This window comes from Acanthopagrus latus, chromosome 10 (genome assembly GCF_904848185.1).
Source record: "Acanthopagrus latus isolate v.2019 chromosome 10, fAcaLat1.1, whole genome shotgun sequence".
Taxonomy (NCBI): Eukaryota; Metazoa; Chordata; class Actinopteri; order Spariformes; family Sparidae; genus Acanthopagrus; species Acanthopagrus latus.
Genome location: NC_051048.1, coordinates 18,692,502 through 18,720,358, shown reverse-complemented (window position 1 = coordinate 18,720,358; position 27,857 = coordinate 18,692,502). Strand labels below are relative to the sequence as shown.

General features: G+C 42.8%; 1 protein-coding gene across 3 annotated transcripts in view; it reads right to left on the bottom strand.

Annotated features, from left to right (window-relative positions):
- LOC119027764 (glucosidase 2 subunit beta-like) overlaps positions 1 to 27,857 on the bottom strand; it is a 119,721-nt gene that overhangs the window by 59,216 nt on the left and 32,648 nt on the right. For all 3 annotated transcript variants that reach the window (XM_037113200.1, XM_037113201.1, XM_037113199.1), the window contains exons 9-10: positions 20,094 to 20,180; positions 8,979 to 9,048 (exon numbers count right to left, since the gene is read on the bottom strand). In XM_037113200.1, coding sequence (XP_036969095.1) covers positions 8,979 to 9,048; positions 20,094 to 20,180 — 157 coding nt within the window. The remainder of the gene's footprint in view (positions 1 to 8,978; positions 9,049 to 20,093; positions 20,181 to 27,857) is intronic.

The window sequence follows — 27,857 nt, the reverse complement described above, 5'->3', positions numbered from 1 at the left end:
ATTGCATATTTATTTGGGAATATGCGCCGTTAAAGCAAAGTATCAGCTGAAATTCCAACGGCCTTAAGGCAGGTGCTGTATCATTACCTGATCTTGAGAGTTGCTTTTTGTCCACACCTGATTCTGCAGCTACTGCAGTTTTAAGAACTTTAACACCTTAAATGATACGCTGCTTGAAAAGAGTCAACATCCCAGCACACAATTGTCTTTAATTGTAGAGAACAACACATGCAAACCTGGGAAAATGTGTATCACACTAAAAGAGAGTTGGTTAGTTTCTGGGGCTCTAGGCAAAATATAACCAACTTGCATGTGTTTGCTGTATTTGATGGCCGAGCAGGGTGCAATCACAATGTATGCTGGGAAGACCGAGGGAGTCAATTTCGCCCCTGGGCCCACTTTAAGCTCGGTTCGGCCACAGGAATTGTTAGTTACAATTGCAAATGGTGAGGACTGGACCTGCTTCAGTAGCACCGGGAGTCCAAAACAATCACAGCATATCAACTCAAACTGAGAAGAAAATATTAAATGGTCAAATCCTGCACCCACTTATTCTTACCAAGGAGCTGACTTTAAATATTTCAGTGCAGCAATGTGTGTCTGAAATGAGACTGGGCGAAGTTAGGCCTAAAAATATTCAAAAGTGACTCCGACATTGAAACTAAAATCAAGTGAAATAAGCCTTGAAGGAAATGGAATTCAGTTGGTATTTTTTTCTCCCCCTAGCTTGCATGTAAATTTGGCAGATTTAATGGCGCTGAATGTTCTCCTGTGTTCTGTCACGACACAACCTTGTTGTAGAAAACCACTTTGAATCATTTCTTGTGAATTCTTATTTTGCCTGTACAGAACTATGGTTCAAACCAAGAATTGAACTACACAAACCAACTCTTGACCCCCCCATAAAAAGAGGTCTTCAGCAAAACTATGCTCACACCTGGAGTGAAAATTATAATAACATTAGGGATAGCTTCATGGAGGAGATGGCCCTTCTTTTAAAAGGGCTCATGAATAACTATAAAAGACGCTGACGACCAAACAAAAACTGCCCTTCCAAACAGACAGAACACTGAGATAAATACAGTGTTTTAATTAAACTCTGCATTATCATTTACACTCTCTGAGCATGTTTGATAGATACAGCATACAGCTGGTGTGAGAAACATATTTGAGAATACAAATGATGTTAAAATGTCATAAAAACCTTGGACACAAAGGCCCTGAACACATCGCGATTTAATAATACATGTAACAATGAAACAGCCTTATTAATAAGTGACGCTCTTGTTTCCCATCGTCCACTCATGGCACGAGACACGGCAGACTTGACAAGTATTGGATTTCATAATTAAAAAATGAGAGTATGAGTGGTACACTGCATGTAAAAATGGGGGTTTTATCTCTGTTACTGTAAACTGAAAATGTGCCCACAAGAATGAAACAGTAGCTAACCTAGGGGGGATCGACTTAGTAGACAGACATTCACACTACAGCAATATCGCTCGCTAGCTGTCTAACAGTTACTGCACAACATACAACTGCACTGTGCAGCATAAACTGTCAGTACAACACCTACAAATGTAGGTTCCAGTGAGCCAACACAGACGACCCTCCCAAACTTACCAGCTCAAAAATATCAATCTGTATATGCTTACTAGCATTAGGATCAAACACTGAGCTATGGGTAAATCTACATTCCATAACATTTCAATAGCTGGGAGCACAGCTTTGATAAGATTTAAGTATTTGTGTGCATGTAAACTGCTTTTCTTTGTCTGTTGTGTTCGGTGCCTTTCTGCTCTGTGCAGAGCTGACTTGGTGCAAAACAAAGAACTAAGTAGTTTTAATCTGCACTCAGCAGAAAATCACACAGCCAAAACACGGGCTAATCATTGTTATCAAATCATTTCATACTGCAAAATAATAAACAGCTGCTTTCAAATTACACGTATTTGCTGCGCCCGTCTCCTAGAAAAGCACAAAGTCTTTGTTGTGCCAGCGAGCAGGTCAAAGCAAAGTCATTTATCTCTGTTGAGTTGGAAATTAACTTCTGCCTCCGAGCAATTCAACCTAGTAAGAACCCTGCTACGCTGCTGACCTCTCAGGCAACATGTGTGTGGCAAAAATAGCATGGTGGAGGGGCGCACGACTCCGGCAGATGAGCATCCCGTTGTTGATATGACATACATTCCTAGGGAAATAAAAAAAAAAATCAAATCTTGCAGACAGTTAAATTGCAGGACAAAGATGGGAAAGGAGATGAGCGTGACGATATCGAAAACACTGCGAGTGTAGAAAATTTGAGGGTATAAATCAGTAAATGTGATGCTCAGTTTAATAAGTAATCTGCTTACAATTCAAGACAGCTGTTAACATTGCAGCCAGTCTAAAAAGATTCCCTCCACCCATAGAGATTTTCACTTTCAAAAGCAATGAGCAGCAATCAAAGTCTCGCCCCTCTACACAAACACAAACAAATTCAAATGTGGCAGAGTCTGCCAATGTTTTCTACCAAGAATTAAGCTACTGTCATAATACATTAAATACCTACATGTAAAACTGAAGACACTGTGAGGAGTACACCTGTCAAATGTGATGTGAAGACGGAGGCCGGACAGCTACAGCTAATTGCTGTCTTTTACTATCCTTTAGTGCCGGTTCTAATGATTGGAAACCATCTCAGAACAACCCTAGACAGTGTTTCTTCGTAAAAAAAAAAAATAAATTTATTCAAATCAAGCATATAAAATAAAGCACACCAGTGAGCCTTTTAAAAAATGCCTTCACATATCAAAAGAAATCACGCACAGTCCACATCCTCCAAACGACTGATGGTGCAGAAGATAAACAAAGCATTCTGCTCATCAAAGATTAAAGCTGATGGAGAGGCCGGACATACCTGCAGGGCATCTGTGCACTATTTGAATAAAGAACCTCTGAAAGTGTAACAGTTATAATGTCACCAAGATAAAAAAAAAGGAGAGATGCTCTTTAAGATCTACTCAGTGAGGTTTGTCCTGAGAAGTGAGACATGCAGTACGGCGACTTAATATCTTAATATTTCAACCAAAGCATCATATCTGGACAATAATATCATTCCACCAGTATTTACTTTGCCTCAAGCAGTCAAGTTCATGGCCTTAAAACGCCAGAACATCTCACGCTCAGCATCCATAAATCCAAAACCCACACCGAAGACAATCTATATAACAGCTATTATTAATGTCCACCTGGTTCACTTTTTACCGTTTCCATTCTGCTGTTCTCGTTTTTGCTATGACTTCCTGTGCTTGAATGCTACAAGCCAGTTCATGAGCATGACCGCTGCAAATGGCATACAGCTAAAAAAAGAAAAAACAGCAGCAAATTGCCCATTTCAGGCAATTTTACACTGATGTGAACCTGGTCCAAAAGACCCAGACTGATGCTGTATTATACTTTCTATTTATTATCTCTTATCCACAGGCTAGGTCTCAGTGCTCCATGTTACAATGAGAATAAGCGGGGGGGAATCTAAGTTTTAAGAATGTAATTACTGGGTTTTGACTTTAAAGCTATCACCCAGTTGTGGTTGCCTCTTGTCTGCTCATCCGCATGACGACTCGCGAGCCTGAAGAGATCAATTTTCCGAGCTCTGCTCTCTTTTGTGCGGCCTCAGAGATTCTGCTAGAGGGGATAATTGTTGTCTTCCACACACTCGCGCCTGGCTGTCGGGACTCACCTGGAAAAGTACATGCAATACAGTGCGGAGAAATCAATTCTGTACAACAGCGCTAATTGGGCTCGCAGCAGAGAGTCAGGAAATGGCTGCAAACTCACACCCCTTTTCTCCGAGCCAAAGAAAGATGAAGAGCAGAAATTGAATGTGACATGCAAGACTGTGCACCTCAAGAAAAAAGCATGTCTGCAAATAGAATACAGTTGGAATCAGCTGCTCCTCACCTCGACTTCTCATCAAATTCAAGTCTTTCCCTTCAACGCCAGACGGTTTGCACACGGTATATTACATTTATTCACAGTACATGACCGTCTTTGTACATTTTTTAAAGCACACATTCTCTTTTTGCACCAGCACCTCGAATATCAGATCTCCTGTGGCTAGAGAAAATCTTTACTCTTTTTTTACTTTAGGCAAGCAGCATAGCAATACAGTAGCTTATCTACTGGTGCTGAAAGCTGCTTCAAAGATACTGATTCATACATGTTAGTCAAACAATCACTGGATTGCCCCGTAGCCCTTCATAGCACGGCAAACGCTCTTATCAGCTTACAACACCTTGGATTTCTTTGCACACCATCCAGTGATCCGACCGTATGTGAGACAAGTATCCGCAAGTTAATGTAACTCCGGCGTCTCACAAAACAGTGACAAAAAGCGTCTATCCCTTACAAGCAGACAAAGCCGAGCAGGTTCAACAAATGCTTCTCTGCAGCAGGTGTAGATGAGTATTTAACTCAGAACATGATGATGCAAATGAGGCATGACTACAGCAAAGGTAACGTGATAATGAAGTCGTTAAGCAGGCTGTCAAGTCGAAATGGAACACTGACTCACATGGCTGACACGCAGGTAACGACAGAATAAGGCACCAACATGGAGCAACAGAGAGCTCATATTTATACGTAGACCTAAACACATATGTTCTCATTGCGAGACTAAAGCAAAACACTCGCATGTTTTGAGAAAGGTGTCGGTGATATTTACTCGTTGGCTTGACTGTTCGACCCCGAGGATGGAAAACAGACCCCGAGCATTATAGAAACATTAACCTGTAAGTCTTAACATAATTAGTATGCTAATGCTTTTGTCACGGCCTTGTAAATATACCATGCTGTTACTTATCATTATACTTAAATGCCACGGCCGGTGTGAGTGCAATGCCAGACACATGATCTTCTTAAATGATAGGTGATGTAGTCTAATATGGAAAAAGTGTGAATTTGTAGTAGGAACCATTAGTTACACTGATAACTATCATAAATAAAAGGTGAAAACATGAATGATGAAACTGCAGATAACAAACAATAAAATGCTTTATTAACCATTTATTAAGGGGACCTGTTCTGCTTTTGTGAGCTTGTTTTCCTTTCTTTCACTGTTTTATATTTGTCCCTGTGCATGTAAAAGATCTTAAAGTCTAAAAGTTAAAAAGCTCCTCTCTCCCACAGAAAACACCGCTCCTGAAACGCCTCACCAGCAGTCCCGCCTTTAATTCTGTGACGTCACACTGCGTCACAGAGTCACTCATTTGAATAATTTCATGCCTAGTGGCTAGTTTTGCACCAAGGAATTGATTTAGCACAACTGCTTTTGTTGTCGTTAGCAGTGCTGGGTCAGGCATGTGTGGGCTGACCAATGAGAGGTGACTGGGTATCGGGGGGGCTTAAAGAGACAGGAGCAGAGTGTTTCAGACAGAAGGGGGAATACAGAGCTGCAGCACTATACAGTATAAGAAAACTGATGTTTCTGAACAGTGAAGCATATGAACCTAATCTAGAGGTGAAACTCTGATGTTCATAAATATTTACAATTGCACAATAAATGTTTTACAAGTATTTAATTGTTTGATAATTGCAAAATAACTATTAAGTAAAGTTTATTTAGCTTTAATTTGACCACTTATTAATGATGAGTATGAAGTGTCACCAGACTTAATCCCAGCTTTCAGAATTTGACAGTCTTTCATATTCACACCATATCCTTTACATACCGACCACAAGAGTCCTTATGTGTAATCACTATGATGGTGTTAATGAATCCAAGTGCTCCCTACAGTGCTTTGTAAGCATTACTCTATGGCCATACCATAAAGACGTGCACTGCATATAACCCTTCACTCTTTATGTCAACAATCCGGCTTAAGCAGAATAAATTTGAAGCTTTCTGAAGCTGTGAAACAACCGAGAAATTGTCCGACACCCTTCATTTCATGATTCTAAGGAAAAACCACTGGTTTGGTTGCTGGTGGCTGTCTTAGTGCATGCACTGTGTGTTGGCTTCTGTGATTGGGATTGTTTCTCTCCCCCCTCTCTCTCTCACTCTCTTTCAGACTCTGAATCAGCAGGTCCCTTCGGTAAACAAGGCAGAGTGATTGTTGGATTTGCATATTCCTGAATAAATCATATTGCATTTCTGCGATAAGCAGCGCACTACTGTTTGGTAGCTTTTCCTCCTCCTTTTTCTTCCTCCTCTCTTCCCTCTACACCATTCACGCATGCTGCCACGAATTAACCCTGATCATGAGGGACCAAGGCGAGTGAGAAAGTGCTGCTCAAAATTCATGTTTTCGGCGGTAGTGAAAAAAAACCATGCCATTGGCCCCTGGTGGAGCCCAGGCTGCCAACTACGTGGACAGTTAATCAGGCCTGATAATGATGCATGCCCATGTCCGCCACCAAGGACAAGGATGGCAGCCACGCTCAATGGTGGGAGATGGGGGGAGTAGAAAGCCTGGGAGGAGAGGAGGTGGAGATTAAAGCGAGCGAAGCCACAGAGAATTGAGATAGTTGAAGAGATGGAGGTGGAGAGGAGAAATGGGGAGATAAGTAGTGGAAAGGGAGAGGAGAGGAGGTGGAGGAGTAGGAGGAGGAGGAGGAGGACTCCCAAAGATGAGTCTATGAAGGAATGCTAAGGAAGCCGGATCTTCTGGATGAGGTGATCCGACGTGGGTGCAAATTAGTATTTTGTGTGTGTGTGTGTGCGCACAGCCAGGCAGGCATATGGACATGTGTGCATATTCACATCGCTGTGTCTAATGGGGTTGGAGGATGTGGATCTTAATATGAACACATCTACACACTGAAGCCCCCGTTTTAATTACAGCCCTGGCATGCTAAAGAAAAAAAATTCTCCATTAATGCTGCATATAGGCCTCAGCCTTTCCGCCCTCTATCAGTTCAGCTGATGACTGCTTTTTCCCCTCTCCCCCTTATTCCCCTCACTTCCTTAGGAGAATTGGGCTGCTGGTATTTTGGCTGTGAAAAGGAAACCATCGGACGGCAGGGGCATGAATATTCCAAATGACTAATGTTGCACATGCTTATTTTTGACATATCTGGCTTCCGCAGGGAAATAAAACACTTCTAATGCAGGGGGACCATCTGTTATCTGTTGCTGGTGTTTCAGAGCAGGCGGGCTCGGTGTGCACACACTCGCTCATGCACACAAAAACACACACAGGCACGCACGCACACACACACATGCGCGTACGCACACAGACAGGCAGACAGATCGACACATTCTCACGCAGCGGGAGGCGTACATAGACAGCCAGACACATGCGCACACACATGTACTAACAGCTGAATCCATCGGGAGCACGCTCACCAGACAGGCTCTAAACTCCTATACAAATTGAACACCCTCCTTTTTTTTTTTTTTTTTTATTCAGTGTGTTTGTCAAATGTGCTGTAAATCTCGAGCTGTAGGGTGACAGGGAATGCACACACTTTTTATGCTAGCCATAAATACCTGGGCCTGTCTCCTCGCAGCAGCTGGAGCGGGATAATATGCTCGCGGTGTGAAGGGGGAATAAACTAGCTGCCTCACCTTGAAAATAAAAAAATAATAAAAAAAAACAAAACACGAGACACGCAAACAGCCCTCTGCATCTAGCACACATCGACACCGAGTGCAGCACGCTTGGATCTGTTTGGAAGTATGGCCAAAGGAAGAGATGCATGGTAAACAAAGCTCTCTTATGCATGGATAATCTCTTTGTTATTTTCAGACAATAGCCAGGCTTCTAGGTATGCCTCTATTCAAGCAACTGAATATTTCTGGATGGCTATATTTGCCGTAGAGTTCCCTTCCACTCCTCTGCCAGCACATTTCAACACCATAAACTGTGGTTTAAAGAAGAGTCTAGGGGAGATCAAATGTCCCAAAACTGATACACAGCAATAATTAATCAACTGTGGTAATTGTCTGAACCCTCCTATATATATCTAAAGGCTCTGAAGGCTTCTGAAGCACCCTGAAGCTAACCGTTTTTTTAACATCTATTTTACTCTACATGGAACCATAATTTACTAAATCAACATCACGCTGCATTGAAGAAGACTCCAAATTAGCGATTGATACTAAAAACTCATTAGGAAATTGTCGAAGTGAGAAGTAGTGTCATTTTCTCATAAGCTTACATACACTCACACTAAATACTAAATCTCATTTTCATCTTTGAAATATGTTTTAATCACATAAAAAAAAGATATTGTGGATTTGTCTGGTCGACCTACATGATGGAGGAATTCAAAAACCACAGATGAATCAAACCATTTTTTTTGCTCTGGTTAACGACAGATAAATGAGCATGCAAAAGCATTACAATCACTCGCATTTAATAGTTCACGAATCATTCTGACTGACTCAAAACATCTCTGCTCTGTTGTGCGAAGCTCAAACCGCCTGGTCAAACGCCGGTTACTCGTCTCGTTTTGTTGTCTGTTGCTATTCCAAGTTAATGCAACCTTAATTGTTACCCAGCTTGCAAACAAACATCACATTGTTAATTTTGATTGTAATTGTGATAATCACATTGTTCTGCACAGTCAGAATATGCCTCTAGCAGAATGTTTGTGGAATTCTTCCTCCCAAACGTCACCATTATCTTTGAGCGCTTGGCCTTTACGTTCCCTTAGGTGGACTAGGTATTGCCATTCAGGCATTTGTGTTCGATCCTTCGCCTTTATTTGGAAGAAAGCACTGCAAATTCTCTAAACACTCATTCTGGCTGATCAATCGTGGGGAACTTGATTCAATCATATGAAACTAGCATAAGGCTAAAAACAACAACAAACAGACGCACATAAACCTCTAGAGGTCAAAGCCGAAGTAAACTTTGGGCATTAATAAAATTTGTGCTGTAAACAAACTCATGCACGCACTGATGTTTCGCACACACAGGCATGTAACGTAGCTTCATGGGCAAGAACTTTGGGGCAAAGAGAGACGACAGGGAGGAGGTTTAATATCTTACCTCTGTCAACTGCCTTTAAGTGAGGATCTTCACCTGCAGGACTGCCTGGTGCTCCCAGTGTGTCTTTGATCTACAAGCACATAATGGAAGCAGAGAGGGACAGAAAACAAGGTCAAAGATCTATACACTTATAAGACCTTGGGTAGCACCTGCATTAATGCATGAGGCGACAACAAAAGCGTGTGTGTACGTGCGAGTGTGTGTCTGTGTGCGTGAGACGGAGAGAGTGATTTTGAAAGATCATTTCAGCTCAAGTCCATGACTCTAATATGCACCTCCCAGCAGACATGAAGACTGAACAGTGTGCGCTTGATGTTGCAAAAATACAAGGTTCCTTTCTGTGCTCTAGGAGGCTCCCAGGAGTCTTTGAGAGACAGTTTAATGATGAAAGACAACATGCCTGGATGCCAGTGTTCTGTTTTAGGTCACAGGGGAAAAACAGGCAGAGCCAAAACAATTTTAGGTCTTTAATTTTCTTTTTAAGATGCCACATGAATTTAAGAGAGATCCTAGTCATGCTGTGGATGCTAACCTTGTGGAAGGTTTGAGGGAGATAATCACAAGCAGTGGCTGTAAAATATTGATATACTGAATATCAAAATATTGACATTTATCTCTAGCCGGGACCTGAGGATAGAAAGATGTGTGTTATATTCTGCTGTTGATGCTTGTAGGCATTCTCTATTATGACAATAAAGTGGCGAAACATTTTTTTTTTCCAAAGCATCAACTCTTTCCAGAGTGTTCATGACGCTGTGGAGGAATGAACATGACAAGATTCCCACATATGGAGCCGAGGAAATATGGGTCTGAGTCGAAGAGTTGTCGCACGCTGACATTTTTTTTCCCTTTCGCTGGAAACCAGACAGTAAACTCAACTGTGCAAGCGAGAGACGTCGCCAAATGCAATGTGACTCACCACCTCTGAGGAGAACAAAAACCTGCTTAAGATCACTGTGACATCGCAGGCAGTATTTGCGGTACAGAATATTTTGACAGATTGGACTGAATACAAATGTGAAAACTGTCACGCCGGAAAAAAATAAGAAAACACGGCGCTGAGTGACTGCGTTGGAGAGGATCTTTTAAAACAATAATTCACCAATGTTACCGCCATGAAGTTTTGTCAGCTCAGGTAAGAGATCTGGAAGGCAATTTCTATTAATACCAAAACCGGTGCATTGATCGCGGCTCTGCGTTCCTGATAGTTTTTCCCCCCGATAACATCCAGGTTACAGTAATTTAGTCTGTCATTAAAGGATGACAAGAAATGACAAGAACAGCTTTTTCAAAAAACACAAAACATAACAATACTGAGCTAAGTCGAAGCTTTTTCGGCGGCACACTGACATTTAATTGAGTACAGTGTCTCTGCCACATCTAAAACTATCTGTAGCACGACATTTCAGAAATACGCTTATTCAGTTTCCTGCCAAATGTGAGGTGAGAAGATCAACGTCACCTTTCAAGCCAGCAGCCAGTTAGCTTAGCTTAGCATAACGACTGAGGCGGGAACAGCTAGCTGGAATGAGTCTATTTAACTGTGAAATCTCAGCATTTTAAATCCTGGCCTGATCGGACCTTTATACAGAAATACAATATAGAATTAGCAGATAATCCATGTCTTATGGATACAGACGACATGTGTGGGACCTGAAAAGCTGGAGGATGCGTTCATGACTCTAATTCATACAGTCGTTTTTTTAAGTTAGAAATGCTTTTGATCCGCCACAAAAGTTGAAGTATCCTCACGACAACAGTCACCGCTCACCCAGCCACAGTCGCCACAACAAGAGAGGCCTCCTGCGCGTATTGTTGCGCTGTGAGAGGCAGAAATAATGGAAGCGTCACTTCAAGCTCCGTCCTCTCAGTCCTACCTATCGTTTCATGTCCGCATCGTTCTGCAGTTCCTGTTTGTGTCTGCAAACGAGGCACCGGCGGAGGAAAAGCCTTCAAGCGGCCACATGTGCTGCTTTAAGGAATCAGCCCGGCACATGAAAACAGAGGCTAGCTCTTGAAAACTGTCTGCCTTTGAAGGATCTTTATTCTCGGCTCCCCAGCTGCCGGAGATGTGTGTAACAGCTTAGACATACAATGGATGCACCGCGGGTATTTGTCCGCCGAGAGCCGGGCCCACTAAATGAAAAGAGGGGCACACATACCCAGGAAGCGCCTAATTAATTGACAAGCAAGATATTTTTCGAAATGTATAATCATCAAACAGACTTCATTTTGTTCCCCCACCACCACCCTCGCCAACCAATCTTCCCAGGCGACTTACTTAAGAGACTTATCTTATAAATACAGCCCTAATCAAAATAAATGACTAAAAGCTCTAAGGGAGTTGAAGGCTATACACATTTACATCAGAGGAACTGATGCAATTTAAATAGCCGCCTGTGCAGCGACTTAAAGGTTGAAATTGCAGAGAATCCTAAACTTACGTAACACTTTCGGTGGCTTTTTCTGTGTGTTGTTGCTCAGTTTGGCAGACCTACATTCATGACAGCCAAGTAGGAGAAGCACGGCCTCCTTCTATGCGTGTGTTATGTTCAATTCCCTCTGCAGCCTGCTTAGTTGGTGAATGTGTCATATTTTACAGAATATTCTTAATATTTTATGTGTCACATGCTTTTAGCCTGTTTGAATGCACTTAACGCATGCGTCCTCTTCATCTGTGTACATCTGTGTACTCGGCGCGACTCTTTATGCGTCCGCTGCTCCACATTCCTCCAACTCCTGGTCCACGTTTCTTGCACAACGAAGCGGTGACTCATTTTCAAACAGCCAGTAGCTTCGTGAGCTCCGTTATAGTCGGCCGGTGATGCCTAGGTAAGGTGAAACACGGGAGATGGATGGATCGTCCAGTTTCCCTTGAGCCGAAGTTTTAATGGATATGTTGCTGCCACAAAGCCCAGCACAACAGATTGCACTGTGAAGCCACATCTCTCAGTGTCCACCGATTCTCTGTTAACTCAGACAGAAGCCGCTGGAGCAATTTAACACTCAGGCATCAGCTGTACTAGAGTCAAATTTTGGGATTCATGCGGAGACCGCAGTGTTCAAGGCACGACCGGTATCTCTGCAGAGGCGCCGGGTTTAATGGTAAACGCGGCGGCAGCACAATGTTTGCAGAGCTCCCAGAATCTCCTCTGCCTCGTGACACTCTTGCTAATGCAAACTGAACTTGACTGTGACATTTGTGGAAGCCTCTGCAGAGTTTGACTTTTGGACAGGAGTGCAGAAATGGAGGGTCGATACGAACCCAGCGTGGGACCTTTAGCAGAGCTCCCCACTTACTGCACCAAACAAGTTCTTGCACCTCGTCTTCGAAATGGGCTGCTTTTCAGAGCCTTCCGAAGCACTCCACTCTCAGACTGAGTTGTCCGAAATCTCTATGAAACCACAAGATGGGTGTGCTTTAGCTCAACAGGTTTTCAAGCTGCGCTGAGTCAAACCCATTTTAAATGATAAAATAACAGACAAGGTTTTATTGTAAAGATGCGTTTTTTGTGATAGTGCTACGAGTATTTACAGCCGCTCTTCTGACCAGCACACAAAAGGACGTGATTAGTTAATTAGTTATTAGAAGTGGAAACGCAGTTCCCCGCAGCGCTGGGCTGCTGTGCCGAGTCAAATCGAGTGGAGCCAAGCCGGCAGTGCTGGAAAAATACAAGTTATTCTTCAGTGAGTTTCTACAGTTAGTGGTTGAATGATTCCCTTAAATGCATAGACTCTATTTTAGTATGTGTGTGGTCAGTCCTGCATTGCCCGCTAATGCTGTAAAAGTTCTCTCGCGTCCCTTAAAATAGCGTTGCTCACATCATGCCGCATTCAGTGGGTCTTCGCCAAAAGACTTTCTGTGCTAACGACACAACCTTACATCTGCCTCTGCCGCTGATCGATGTCAGATGTTTTCACATTATTCATCTGCGGCCAACAAGCTTCCTGTGGCAGCTGAACGACACGACGAAAGCAGATTTTCTGTTGAGAACATTCTGCACAGAAAAACACACCATGAACACTACATAGAACCATAAATGATCGCTAAAAGCTGCTCTGTTTGGATTGTATGGCCCAGGGACAGACAAGATGATGATTCTAGATCGATCTTCAAGGCGTCCACAATCCATTTTTCATGCAATGGGGCATTTCAAAACTGAGGAAAAAAAGATCAAAATTTAGATCGTAGGTCATAATTACAATTAAATAGATCATGATATGATTCTTGGACCAGATCACCCACCCTTACTATGAGCATAATGCCAATAAAAACAATACAAAGACATGTATTTCAGCATTCAAACAATGCTAAATATAGTTTAGCTAGTTGGACTCAACAACTGATTCATTACATCCCATCCTTCTGATATCCAACAGTTTCTTAACAGTTTAATGAAAAATGCATTCCTTTTTCGCAGCCTGTGTTTTTTTTTTACCCATTCTGTTTAAGTTGGCCATGTTTGAGGATCCAATTCTGGCAGCACTCGAGAGCAGATCAAGGCGGCGTAGACAGTGTGTGGTGGTGTAACCGTGCATATGTGTGCCTGGGAGACGGCGTGTGTGCTCCGCGAGAGGTAAAATAATGACAGGCGAGAACGGATGGCGGGTGACGCCGTGACGAGAGAAAGCGCCTCGCATTCGGGGCCTCAGGCTGGGCAGCTGTGAGAAACTTCTTCTGTCTTATACCCACTTCCTCTGGTCTCCCACCCACCCACCCCCTCTCCTCCCTCCTCCCTCCTCCCTCCCCCCGTGGCACTGTTTAAACAGAGGACAAAGACGCCCCGAGTGGTTTTCCTTTTTCCAATCCCGTACATGGCTGCTGGCACTTTCCTCTTCTGTATCTCCAGCTCACAGCCAGAAGAGTGACGGAGTGAGTCATGGCGGTTCTAACAAGTGAATCCTTTGATTAATTTTAATGGCACTTGCTAACAAAATCTTCCTCCACTAGGAGAAGCTTCTCCCGTCTATTACTGCATGTTATCATATTTTATTTTCCGACACGAGTTGAGATAATGTTTGAGACGGGAAAAAAAAGATTACGGCGGTTACTGCAGTTGCACATTTTGCACCTTTTACCGAATGAGTCATGTCTTCTGCAAGACCGTGTTTGGACTTTAAACAGACTGATACCGTGATGAATACTGCCACTTTTCAAAGTTTGTCTGCATCCGTCTCTGTGTGTGTGTTCATGAGTGTGCAAGCGAGAGAGAGATAAGTATGATGCTGGTTGTCAGAGCAGCACACTTGACTTTGAAAACTACAGTCAGCGGTAAATTCATGAACATATGGTGGATTTATGTGTGGCTGAGTCTGTAGGAAACACACAGGTTTATGAAAATGAGGGACACACACACGCATGCACACACACATAGCATCTTTTATACATCACTGGCACCCTCTGCTGCATCCTGGGACACCGGTTCAGACAAGAGCGAGAGCCAATTAAAGTTCTTTAATCTGGAAAAATGACTGCGTTTCTCTATATGTATGCATGCGCGCTGGATGGTTATCAGCCGAGAGGAAAGCGGCAGCTTGCGTGCCGCCGTCGCGCTTTCAGGTCATGCCAGTTGGCTTCCCCGATGTGCGACTGCGGTGAGATCCAGACAGAGCAGGCAAAAGAAAAAGAGCAGAAGGGGAGAACATGGCAGCCGAGGACTACCACTTCTACATCAAACGAATGTTGTCACAACAGAGCAGCCGAGCCGCCCCTGTTAACTGTGACACCATTCAGCTGCTCGTCACACTGAGCAAAGCAAGGTGGAAACCTACTGTAAGTCATGCAAGCACACTGTTTATTAAATAAGAGAGCGGGAGACAGGGGAGAGAGGGGAGCGAGCAGCGATGCGGCGGCTAAGTGAGCATACTGTAGTGTTGTCAAATCTCCGTAAGTAGCATGGAAAGGCAGCATTTTGTCATCCCTCCATGAAATTGAATGTTGGGGAGGGAAATGAAGTGTGCCTTCCAATAACAGTAAAGGCAATCACTGGAGCTTGCACTCGAGAAATATGATATTGAGAGGCTGGCCCTGGAGTTTGAGCGGCACTGAAAGAAACAACAAAAGTGATTATTTAGTGGTATTATTTTATGGTCGACGCAGCGTTTTTCCTGTAATGTGCAGCTGAGGGAAGGCTGAGGTCAGCTTAAAAAGGTATAATGCAGATGGAGTCATTCTGCATCACGAGAAAGACACTCAAAGATATGAAATAACACTCCCCTTCTGATAATTTAATATTTGACTCACGACTGTCGACATCAAAGTTGGCAAACGGAGCCAAGTTAAGTTTCTGTATGATCTTAAAAGCGTGTAATCGTATCATTAAGTGCGATAAATGTTGCAGTCTGTGCAAAACACAGATTTGTATCCATATGTTGGCATTTTAGCTAACAGTATCAGATGGATCGGCAGAAGTTCTGTAGTCGTACTAAAATTTAAAGAAACAGCTAAATGATCCGCAGCCAGACTCTGGCCTGAAGTCGTCTGTGACAGAAGGAAAACGGGAGGGGAAAAAGGAGTAGGAGTGTCAAGAAGACAGACCAAAAAGAAAGGCTGTCTCCTAGCGGACGCCGGCGTGTGGTCCTGTCAGTCGTCATTGCGTGCCACTCTCGCTGCTCGACACAGTGAAACTGAGGCAATGTACCCCATGAAATATTCACCAAAGTTGTCTTTGCTTAAAAAGGAGAGGGAGAGCAAGGGCTAGCCAAAAAAATGTGCTGCGATAGATAGATGTGGCGAGTCCCCCAGAAGCTCTTGATGTCAGCTTTGCTTGGGCCTCTTTACAAGGGGGGGGGGGGCAACAGGGAGACCTGCAGGGGGTCCATTAAATGTTCACAAAAGCTAACCACTAACAGCGTGCCAGTCTCGAGAGCAACAGCCCCCCAGTCTCCCAAAATACTCTGCTAATTCTGCTGCACTCTCCAAATATCTAAATATATATATTTATTTTACGTGCAAAGACAATTCAATATTTTCATTTACTGATGTTTGAGTAGCATCTTAAAAGCAGTTAGAGCAGCCATTTTGGGTGGATTACAGACCAGTGGGTTCACTGCTTTCAACCAAGATTCACTTTGACATTTAATACTGAACAACAGCGTGTTTGTTGCCATTCCATCCGATGATATCTTTTTTTGCAAACACTAGACTACACCAACTTTCTGCTGGAAGGAACGCGAGAACAATGCAACGAGTGGAAAAATAAGTCAAAAGATGTATGCGGTTTGGTTGGGTTGCACACATCTCCTCCAATCTTATCCACTGTAACAAAGGCCTGCGGTAGTCTGGCAACCGTTTGACGAGGCAAAGCTCAAGTCATGTAAAATTAGAGAAAAGACTGAATAATTAGCTAATTAGGCTGTATGAGAGATGCAGTGATTCATTAACAGTGTTTGCTTTTTAAACAGAACACACTGTCATGGCCACTGCGTTCGTGACGGCCTCTGTTGCCAGGATGAAAAAAAAAGAAAACGCCATTAGTCGCCACGGCTACAATTCAAGGCTTCAACATGTGACAACCAGACCCAGTTCTTTGTATCTGCGCGAGAAGGTCAAGTTTGTCCTCAGTCTTATTGTAACATATTCTATTTTTTTTTTTCCCATCTCCAGGAAATCAAAGAGGGCCTGAGTGATCTGGACGTATGGCTGAGCGGATGTGACAGGGATGCCCGATCAGGCAGTGAAGAGGCTTGGAGTAGCTGGAAACCTCTCGAGAATACAAGTGTCATACTGATGTTTAAGTGCCGTATAGCTGCTTAAACGTCTCTCACAGTAGCAGAAGGGAAGCTTATGATTGTTTGATTATAGGTGGTGGTCGCTCACCAGTACTTCTTACCAGCCAGTTTTGTAGCCATTTTGCGCACAGTGATAAATAAATGAAGTCCATCACACCAGCAGGAAGCGGTGAACATTAAAAATGTATAATATCCCGCAATCCAAGAAAAAGTCCCCTTTTCCCCCACACGGATATGATAAAATGTCAACAGAGGAAAGAAAATATATGAGATAAACACAACCAAAACAGCAGCAGAAGAGTAAAAGCAATGTACGGCATCACATCTTATACTGTACCTATAAGAACTATGAGAGCACTTACCGACAACCTGCTATCATCATCTAGAAACAAAGGAAAGAGCTTCTGAGTGCCACAAATTATCTTATCCACAGGTACAATGAGAGTTTGAGGGATTTCCAAACAAGCCCAGCAGTATTTTCAGCAGCTACTGTCTCTACAGCCTTGTCCATAAATAAATCACATACTAATCGTAGGACTGAAAAAGACTATTGAATATCTTGAGGTTCACAGAAAATTAATATAAATGTACCTCAAGTGGTCATTTTACCCTCAGGAACACTAGCGAGTTTTTTACAGAAGCCAGTTTGAATTTTATTTTTTGCCTTCCAGACCTGAAGACTTAAAGGAGCAATATGTAAGAATGTGTCACCTGTTAAATTCATTCTCCAAATGAGTAGAGGCAGCACATCGGTGGAGTGCAGCTAACTGTATTCTGATAACGTATCAGCAAAGGGCAGCTGTGGCTCAGGGTTAGAGCCAGCATCTCTGGTCTGCAGGTCGAAGTGTCCTTGGGCAAGATACTGAACCCCAAACTGCTCCAGATGTGCTGGTCGGTACCTTGCATGGCAGACACCGCCATCTGTGTATGAATGTATGTATGAATTACTGTAAGTGGCTTTGGACAAAAACATCTCTATGACATGACATCTGCAGGACATCCATGACTGTAGCTATTGCTAGCATGTTAGCTTAGTTAGCCATGCAGCTAGCTGGGGGAGTGTGGCTGTTTACACCACTAGCACAGGAGGACAAAGGTTTCCAGGCCCGGCCTACCCGGTAAGCATGCTAACTTCACCGGATCTCACTACAACAATACGCTAAAGATCATTATTATTATTATTGCATCAGATTTTAGTTAATTTTTTAATGTTTTAACTCAAATTATTTTATATTGCACCGTTAAAATAATATCTTAATGCACAGAGCTGTTTGGTATGTGTTGGTGCATAAGAAAACCGTTCAAGGTGTTTATATTCCACAAAGTGGGATAAAAAGAATCATATATTTATTAAAAAAGTACAGCCTCTGTCAGTATTAAAATGGCACTTTCAACTTGGCAATGATATCAAACGTTGTTTTAAAGGATACTTGACCCTAAATAAAATCTGTCAGGAGAAAAGAAAATGTCCACTTAAGTTATGAGTACGTTTCACTTGTACACTATTCAGTTTCTAGTGGAATGAGTGGTATGAAAAGCAAGGGCAGATTCTTCTAAAGGGGTCTGAAACCTATAAGAGTAATGCTTTTGGGACCCTGGCGTAATATTTTCAAGTCTTCCTTAGTGAGGTGCAACAAGAGGCAGTTTTGGTGATATTTCTAATGTGGGTATTCATGCTGGCGCTGCTACTGTCAACAGTAATAGTGCAAATAAAATAATTCAAGTCCATATGAATTTCAGTGGTGTTTCCATGAAAAGATGGAGGACAGGACCTTGCCTTATAATTCACATTCTATGATGAAGCTACACTAAGAGAAGCCCGGCGCCTGGTGAAATCTAATCTGAACCCCAATGTTTTTTGTCTATGGAAATGACGAGCTTCTTATCGGCAGAGTGGGTTATTTGAGCAGATCCTCGCTGTGGCTTAGCGATGGGACTCAATCACTGCTGCCCAGCGATACAGGCCTCACTTTCGTCCTCTCCCTCTCTCATCTTTTTATCTGGAGGAGCGGAAATGAAAGGATGGTATCTCGCACTCTCCGCGTCCTCAGTTCAGGAGACAGCGAGAGGCGCGGACATTTTCTTTTGGGCCATCGCTGTCAGATGAAAACATGTGGTTTATAAACCTGCGCTCGGAAAGAAATATGTCGGCAGCTTAGGGACTCTAAATTAACACAGACTGAAGAAAGGACGGTATTATGAGGTTGTTTGTGTCGTGGCTGTCAAGATAGGATAGAACCACGAGATGAATCTAATCACACGCTGGTAACTAGAAGAACATCACGGCGTCGAGTCACCAGCGGCTACATTTACAACTCTGGAGTAATCAAGCTTCTGCACATTTCGGTTGAAGCTATACAATTCTTCCTCATTCCGTGCTCATCGTCTATGGTGTCTCTTGTCTCTATATGGTTCCTGCACACAGCACAAGATAACAGTGCTTCATTTTCTTATGTATCCGAGCTTTTGTTGAACAGCTGTTGGAAGGTTCTGGGTACGGATGAAAAGGAAAATGGCACAGAGAAAGAAAGAACTAAAGCTGCTATAGGTAGATAGAGGAAGAGATCAACAATGTATGACTCGTAAGGGCTTCACATAGCAGATAAATAGTCAATTTCAGTAAAATGGCTGCAAAGAGACAAACTTAAGCACTGTGATGAACCATCTCACCACCTGAAATCAGTTGTGTCATTTGAGGGAATGGATGGAGTTTCATGTTAGCAATGATAACTTTGCTGAACTCCAGTTGATGTTGAAGGAAATGTAATTGGTATTGGATGGATATGGTCACAGATTAAAGTGGATCAAGCATTAGACAAAACAATAAGAGACATTTCACTAAGTGCCACAAATATTAACCTCATCATAGAAAATGTCAGGGGAGCACCAAATTAACTGGGATGCATATTCCTCAAACCATGAATATCGATACCATTTTTCATGCCAATCCATCCAGTAGATGTTGAGATATTTCACAGATAAGGGTGCAAACTTTAACCTGCTGGTGGCACTAAACCAAATCACCAAATTACGTAAATTGTATCCTCTGGGTACCATGAATGTGTGCATAAAATGTAATGCTGACTCATCCTGTAGCTGCTGAGATAGTTCATTGAAAAAAGGTGACAACTTGAAAATGTTGGTGGTGCTAGGGATCACAGAGTTATATTTTCTATACAATTTAAGAAAACAGCGACACAAATGTTTACTAGTCATATCTCTTCACATCTGTGGCGAAGAACGTTCCCACATTTACAAAACCCACTGCTGAATATCACAGATCTCAAAAGGAGAGCTCGATGAATTCTTCTGCAAGCAAATCCGGTGAGGAGTGAATGACGAACGTGGTCAAATAGAGAAAAACAAAAGATCGATGGAGCTCACCTTGACACTGTCTCCTTTTGTCAGGATGTCCCAGAGTGTGTGCTGAAACTTGGTGAGATCCATCTGATTGCCTCCTCCCAACAACGCCTGGGGTAAGAATCAAACAGAGTACTTTTTAAATGATGTATGAACAACAAGTTAAACAAGCAGCTTTTAGTCAAATAGCATACAAACATATTCATATTTATATGGCCCCAACATCTTTATAGGCATTCAACACACAACACGTTCTTCTCTTGTAAATTCTTAATGCAACCTAATACACAAGCTGCACCGTGCCAACGTCTCCTCAGAACATGTATATATTCTGACACATATCTTGGGCTGCACACGAGCTGGTAATCTTGCATCTATTGCAGAGTGCCTGCCAGCCCCACAGGTATGGGCTTATAAAAAGTGCATTACATGACTGATAATAAACTGCACCGCATCCATCTCCCATTCAGCTCACCTCCCAATAATCCCCGCTGCCATATCTGCTTATCTATTCAAGTCACTCGCTCATTAAATCAGCTTTTACAGCCAAACGGAAGAAGTTTACTGCTTATAGAAGTCAAATACTATTAATCACGGAGAAGGCTGTAGTTATACAGATAAACTGCATGTTTTAATTCACTGGAGGACAAACACATCATTCCTCCTATCTGAATAAACTCCAGCAGGGGGAAGGAGGAAAAAAAAAAAGGGGAGGGGGAAAACATTGACAAGCGAATTAATCTGCTGTCTTTTGCCTGCTGAAATGGAAGTCAGTGAGGCGGTGCGTACCAGTGGATACCCATCAGTCACAGGACCTTGTGCGAGGCCTGAAAGAGCCGAGTGCTGCGGCACACTGGGAGGTAAAGGATGGGGACGGAGGGGTGGAAGGTGGCGGAGCTTTCAGTGTTTATTCATCTGAAACAGTGTCCCCTGGAAGCCATTTTGGCAGCGATGTATCACAGCAGGCACTGACCTTTAGATACTATGCACAATTAAGCTAAGCTAATAAACATAACTGCGGATCTGGACGTTTGGTCTGGAAGGCAGGTGCTGGGAAAAGTTCTTTTGTGCTTACGTAGGCTTTTCAAAGCCAAACTGAAATGTGTTTGTTTGAAATGCATACAAATGATGCCGTGTGCACCGAGAGGAAATGAGCTGAGAGAGTTTTGTCTGAGGCTGAAGCTCACGATTTGTTCTGCAGTATTCAGTCTTTATCCTTTGTTACCGCTGACACGCTCTTTGTACCTTTGTTTAGGAAGAGGGGAAAATTATGGTTGGTTAGATTGTGTGGAAGAGATTCATCAAAAACTATTTCTTATCATCCGCCAAGGAGGTAATGTTTTGACCCAGGTCCATTTTGGTGGGTGGTTAGTGGGATGGGGGATGAGTCTCGGCCCACAATAGACTTTACTGACCAGAAAAATGAACGCGTGGAATTATTTTTCACAATTGTTAACAGAGAAGAGGCATTTTTACTATCAAGTGGTTGGTATTTAGGAGTCTATGGCCGCATTTGGTCAAACTGTGCCACGTTGATGCACCGTTTCCAGAGTCGGGTCAGAGCATGTCCAACTGCCTCCAAGAGATCTCTTCTAGATCCAGCTCGTCATCCGGTTGCCTTTTTCAATCAATAAGCTGTAGCTGCCAAGCAAAAATTGTAGCAACAGCCTTAAAATCCTTGACGATAAGTCGCTGGCTACCGGTGCAGTAGTAAAGAGGCCGCTGCTTTTCAAACCTCATCTTCTTCAGGCAAGTACATCTTTTCAGGATGAACCTTCACGTATAGCCCTACGGTAACGGAGATGAAAATCCCTGTCGCACCGGGAGGACACACAGAGTCGTCAAGTCAAGCCAAGACAGGACATGTGCATGGAAGAGGGCCACGAGATTAATCGATCATGAAAACACCATCAGTTCCAACCCTGTGCCGTTTGTTGGATTCGTTCAGTTTGGCAGCTGCCGCAGATTCAGACATTAGACTCGTGGCTGCAGCTGTTTCACACCCATCAAAATAACCATCTTCGCTCGCTTGGCCAACACTTTAAAAAACATAAAGATGACTGGGGAGGAAATGTGAACCTTTACTGCTCCCTCGGTGTACAACTGTTAAGACTGTAATAACCTTGTTCATGTTAATATACTGAAATCTGGCCGGCAACAGGGGAACAAGGTGTTGTTCACAGGCCAAAATGCTATAACTATGTCCTCATCCGAAGTGTAAATTAAAGGGATGTTGCACATACACTTGTGGTCAAATAGCGCACTAAGCACAGCACCTAGTCCGTAAACTCCATCTGAACTTCAGTTTCTCACAGATTTGAATTCTCTCATGTGAATATTCACCAACACTTCTGACAAATAAGCACCGCAGTTGATTCAGTCAAACGAACACGAGGACTGATAAAACAGTATGCAAAGATATTGCCTTACAGGGAGAGCGAGGAGAGGAAAGATCAAATAACATTGTTACATACTGCGTTATGTTATTTGATAGATCCAGCTGGTCCCAGAAGCACAGTTCTACAAATACCACTTATATCCACCTGGCAAGAGAATATTGGGTTTCTAGTCGGAGTTATGAAACGCATCACCTTGCAAATATGTGGAAACAGCACAAACGAAAAAGATGAGACATTTATTACCGTGAACCCACACGAGTGAAAATATTACCACTCCCACACAGTATTAAAGCAGATACAGCATGTGTGCATACCGAATGTACACAGAGTCACATATGTAATAAAGCTGCCAGCCACTTGTGTCAGTTTGCCTCATCTAAGCATCTCCGTCACTCAATTCTGGCTTTTATCCTCGGCACATTCGAGCACCCGGCGACAAATACGGCAGCACAGCATGTTGTTCGGATAGAAAAGTACTCGCTAGTGATCCCCTTTCAGGCCCTTTGACAGATGAGGACAGGAACATCGACCAAAATAATAGAAGTCAGGGGCAGATTTCCCAAAGCAGCCAGAACACTGGTCATCTTGGCTGATACCGAATGGTACATACGATCCCCCCGAGTCCAGAGGTCCAATTTGAAGCCCAGATGGTTTTCACTGAAACCTTTCCCTGGTAATTTCAGACAGGGCCATTCTGGAATAAGTGAGCCTCACATCTCAAGTTTAATTTGGTGATCAGAGATTATTCAGGCAAACCTGGAGTGATTGCTTCGCACAGCTCTGTGGAAAATTACAGCGTTCTGCTAACCCCCCGAGTGGAAAACGACATTTCAGGCTATGCAAGAGAACCTCAGACGTGTGAAAGATGGAGTTAAAATGTCTCAAGTTCACAGCAGAAATATTAATCTGTCAATAAAACAAGAAAAAGGACAGTGATACCAGGCTGCTGAGGGGAACGATGGCAGGCTATTTGCTGGCAACTTATTAAAATGTAACTAGTGCACATAAGCTTTTTACAAACTAAATGATGCATGTTTACTGTAATTGTGACTTAAGCATCAATTGATACATCCCTGAAGCTGATAAGCACCGTAATAATCGTGCAATGTACCAGCCTGATTAGGCCACCTGAGGCAAAGTAATTAGGTAAAGCAAAATCAAACTTAATATTCTAAAGCTTAAAACTTCATTTGGATCTGCAGATGCATAATCGTACAGGGGAAATACTGTAGCAGTAGATTCCTGTCATTTATCTGCTTATTCAAACTGCTGCCGGTACAAATGTCAGTGTTACGTACATCGACTGAGGGCACAACACATGTTGGTGTTTTTGGTTCTCAGACTGAACTTTAGTAGTTAAGTACTTTTGAGGGAACAGTCTCGGTTTTATTTTAAGGTACCAGAGGAATGTGGTGCATTGGTTCATGGTCGAGTTGATGTTGAGCAAAATTGCCAAATATTGAGTGGTTTACCTTTTCAAATGTGTGGTTTTCTGTGTTTTAGAACCTTCTAAAGTGAATATATTTATTATCTTTACTGATAGTCAAACTAAAATGAAATGTGAAGACAACAGACCAAACTAAAAGGGCTTCTCCATTTGGCCGCATTTAGTTAAACTGTACCGACTGTAACTTACTCACTGATTTGATTGAAGGGTTAATGATGAACTCAAGGAACTAGCTCATAGGAGCAGGAATGTTGCTTTCACAGCACAACAAATCTACTCGATTCCAGTTTTGTCAGCGAAAACTGACAAAACTGGACACAACAAGGCAATCATTGCATGGGCTGTTTGGACCGGCTCGCCATCGTCGACACGTGTATCTCGACCATCACCTCTCGATCTGAGGCAGGTAATGAACATGTAATGTGAACACAGCGTTGCACGGCAGTTTGTACAAATGTCAATATAGCCTATGACACATAGGTGTGGACATATCTGTGGTTTGCAGAAACGTTACCGTACTGCTCTCATTTTATCCTGGAGACTGAGCTGACAGCTGATAGTAGACTAATAAATCATGAAAGTATTTGTTGTTTGTGGCCCTAACTTCTTCACTGTGCTATAAAAGAAAAGGACTCTTTAAACTACAGATGTGTATGTTCATTACTGACCGCTGTCCCTGTAGCACTCATACTCTCTGTATTAACTTGTGCCACCTGTGCACAGAATCCGGCAGAGCTTGATTTCAACCCTTAATGATGTAAAAAAAATCAGGTGTTGTTGTTGGGTTCTTTGACCATGCTAATGAAAGATCACTCTCTTCTTTAGATAAAAGCACGAAGACAGGCAGATGGATCGATACATAGCATCGCATCGGTCTATATTTTGCTCAGTATCCGGGCCTGGGGAACATTTCATAAAGGCCATAGGGTCGGCTTATCGCGGAGCTAAATGCCAATGTAATTATTAGTGTCTGGAGATAGTGGAAAGGGAAGCACATCCTGCGGCAGTACACCATATTTAATTAATGAATGTCACTCTGTAGAGGGAGTGAGGGGAGTGCGTGAGAAAGGAGGAAGAAGCAGGGTGGCAGGAGTGACAACAATACTGAGCCTGACTTAAGTGCAAAGGCACACAACCACACCCAGAGACACATGCAGAAATGTGACAAACACAAGGGACGTAGATTACAAAAGCATGAGGACACAAGTACAATCAGGTTCTTAGCTTAACCCTCGTTATACAACATGTCACTAAAGAGATTTCACAACTCGGTTCAATCAGCACGAAGGCCATAAATAACAGAAGCATGAGTTCATTCTGAGAAGTATTCCTCCGTATTTTCAGTGTTAACTCTTTTACCAGCTGCTACTGTTAAATGTTTGGTAAAACACACAGACAATGAGCGCTCCGGTGCACAGAGCTGCCACCTGCGAGCGTGGGTGCGTTTTTGACCAGCAACGTGATGATAACCGAGTCACTTCGCAGCGCCGCAGTTTTGTGACAAATCAATGACAGACCCGCTTTTTCAAAAGACGAGTGACTCAGTGAAACTCAGATCATCCTCCAGGCTGTTACACTGAAAAAAAAAACAAAAAAACCCTCCAGCAGATGTTGTTCATCAGCCACGGCAGTTAACACACTGGTTTGTACTTGTGTGCTGCAACTGAAAAGAGACCAGACTGAGTTTGACCTGAGTGGCACACCTGTGACTGATCAACTCAAGTGTTAGATTACTATTTCTAGGAGGAGTTCAGAGGTATTCAGAGTCAGTTTAAGACTGAATATTAAAGATTTGTTTCAGCATTCGATGAGACAGAGATGTTTGATGGCTGATCATTACAACTTTCAAGGGGGGGGAATTTTTCCTTTTTTCGATATTTTGACAAACCCGGCAGCAATTACACCACTGTTTTGTCTGTTGTGTTTTGCTATATTCAAAGCTATTTTTGTCTGTCTACATAAGATTATGCAAAATAATCAATGCTGTTTCTTTAATTTGATGTGTATATGATAAAATTCCTGATCAAAACATGACAGGTCAGAATATGTAATGCTCTACCTCATTAACTTAAGAAAGGTGAAATATGTGAGGATTTTACTTAAAAAAAACTTTTGAAAATTAACTAAATTATCAACTATATATCAATTTCGGCGTCAGTTCATCTGTGTGTTATGTTGAAGAGATATCTTCTGAGGTTAGCATGCTAACCAGCTAGCCCCAGCACCTCCCAGTCCAAAGGCCTGTGCTTGTGGTGTAAGCGCCTACAAACACTTGCAAATGATTCTCTTTTCCCTCGCATTTTACACGGCGTCCCAACTCTTTTTGAATTGAGGTGGTTATTTAGATACAAAGCGTTTACTGGATTGAACATTTAAGTAAAATTACAGTATTTCCCTGATCTTAACCACAAAGATTTGTAGCCTAAACCTCAGCATGTTACTTAACATGCAATCTGTGGTCTTGGGTGTCAAAGTCCTTCCTTTGATAACCCGCCGCCCGTCACAAACACCTGCTATTTACTGTGCTGTCATACTGTAAATGTGTCAAATTGGAAAAAAAAACAATTAGCACTGGGGGGGGGGTCCAATTATGGAATTCTGCTCTTCCCTGAATGTCGCCTTTCATGTGTGATTGACAGCTTCGTTAATTAGCATTAGTCTTCAAAGAATGGCGAAAGAATAGCGACGAGTATATGGTATATTACAAGTGTAGTTTGTCATTTAGGTGGATTTATGCCCATAAAAAAGCAGATAATTGCAAGTGACAACGACTGAAGATATTTGTATTCAAAGCTAGTCTCAGCTAGACATCAGAAACAATTGGGTTTGGACCAAGAACTGATGCAGGGCCGTGTTAATTATCATCACTGCGAGGATTTTCCGTGAATAGAACATCACACAATGAGGGTTTTGTTCACCATTGTAAACCAATCTATATGGTTTGTATACCATATGAACAAAGATAATATACATCCCATGCTCTGCTAATAGCTAACCCTTTCCTGCAACTGGCACTAGCATGGCTGATCTCTAGTTGCAGCCTCACCTTCCTGCTTGTATGTAGCACACAATCAATATGGTGAACCTACAAACCAGACAATGGAATGGGAAGTCTGTTGAGAAACATGCTTTCCTGTGCTAGAGGCCAATGCACATCTACAACAGACTGCCCTGACGAGGATGTAAAATGTGAAATCTGCTTTTTCACCTGGGAAAAATCACAGTTTCACATGTGACTGGCTTTTTTTCCCCCCACATAAATGCTAATTAACACTTAAAAGGGTGCAGGCAGCATGTCCCCAGAGTTACCTACTGCTGCTGACTGTGGCTGCAATTAGCAAGTTAGCTCAGTTAGCCGTGCATCTAGTGGTCCAGACACGGAGCATTTTCTTTCTTTTTTTCTTTTTTTTTATACATTGGGATTTCCAGATGTGGGAAAAATTATGCGAACAAATATTTTCTCATTGCATGTTATCCTCTCCAGTCAGGGGAACAGCACATGGCAGATTCCTGAAACAAATGCAGACACGAGAGAGGAGCACACTCACACCACCGCTGTTCAGTGACGGAGGTCTGAGTCCTGTCTTGCTTTGGTGGAGGTCAAAGGGGTCAGGTGTCCTGTCTATTTGCTTTTCCTGCTGTCAGGGAGTATGCACACAACAGGCAGCTTGTCACACAGGACGCAAGCTTCCACGCTGCCCCCACCACCCCGAACCCCCTGCATCTTTTTCCACTCCTTGCCCCGCTCCAATCACAGCCCCCCTATTGCGGAGTGCTACTTGAGTCATGACTACACCTGGGACCCTCTCGCCTCGGTGCCATTTCTGTCATCGGATCAGCTGCTGACTCCGGCCCTGTATCCCCTGTCTTTTGTTCTCTGCCCACGTATTAACTGTGAACTGCCTGGAGAACAGAAAAGGAATTGAGGCAGCTGTGAAAAAA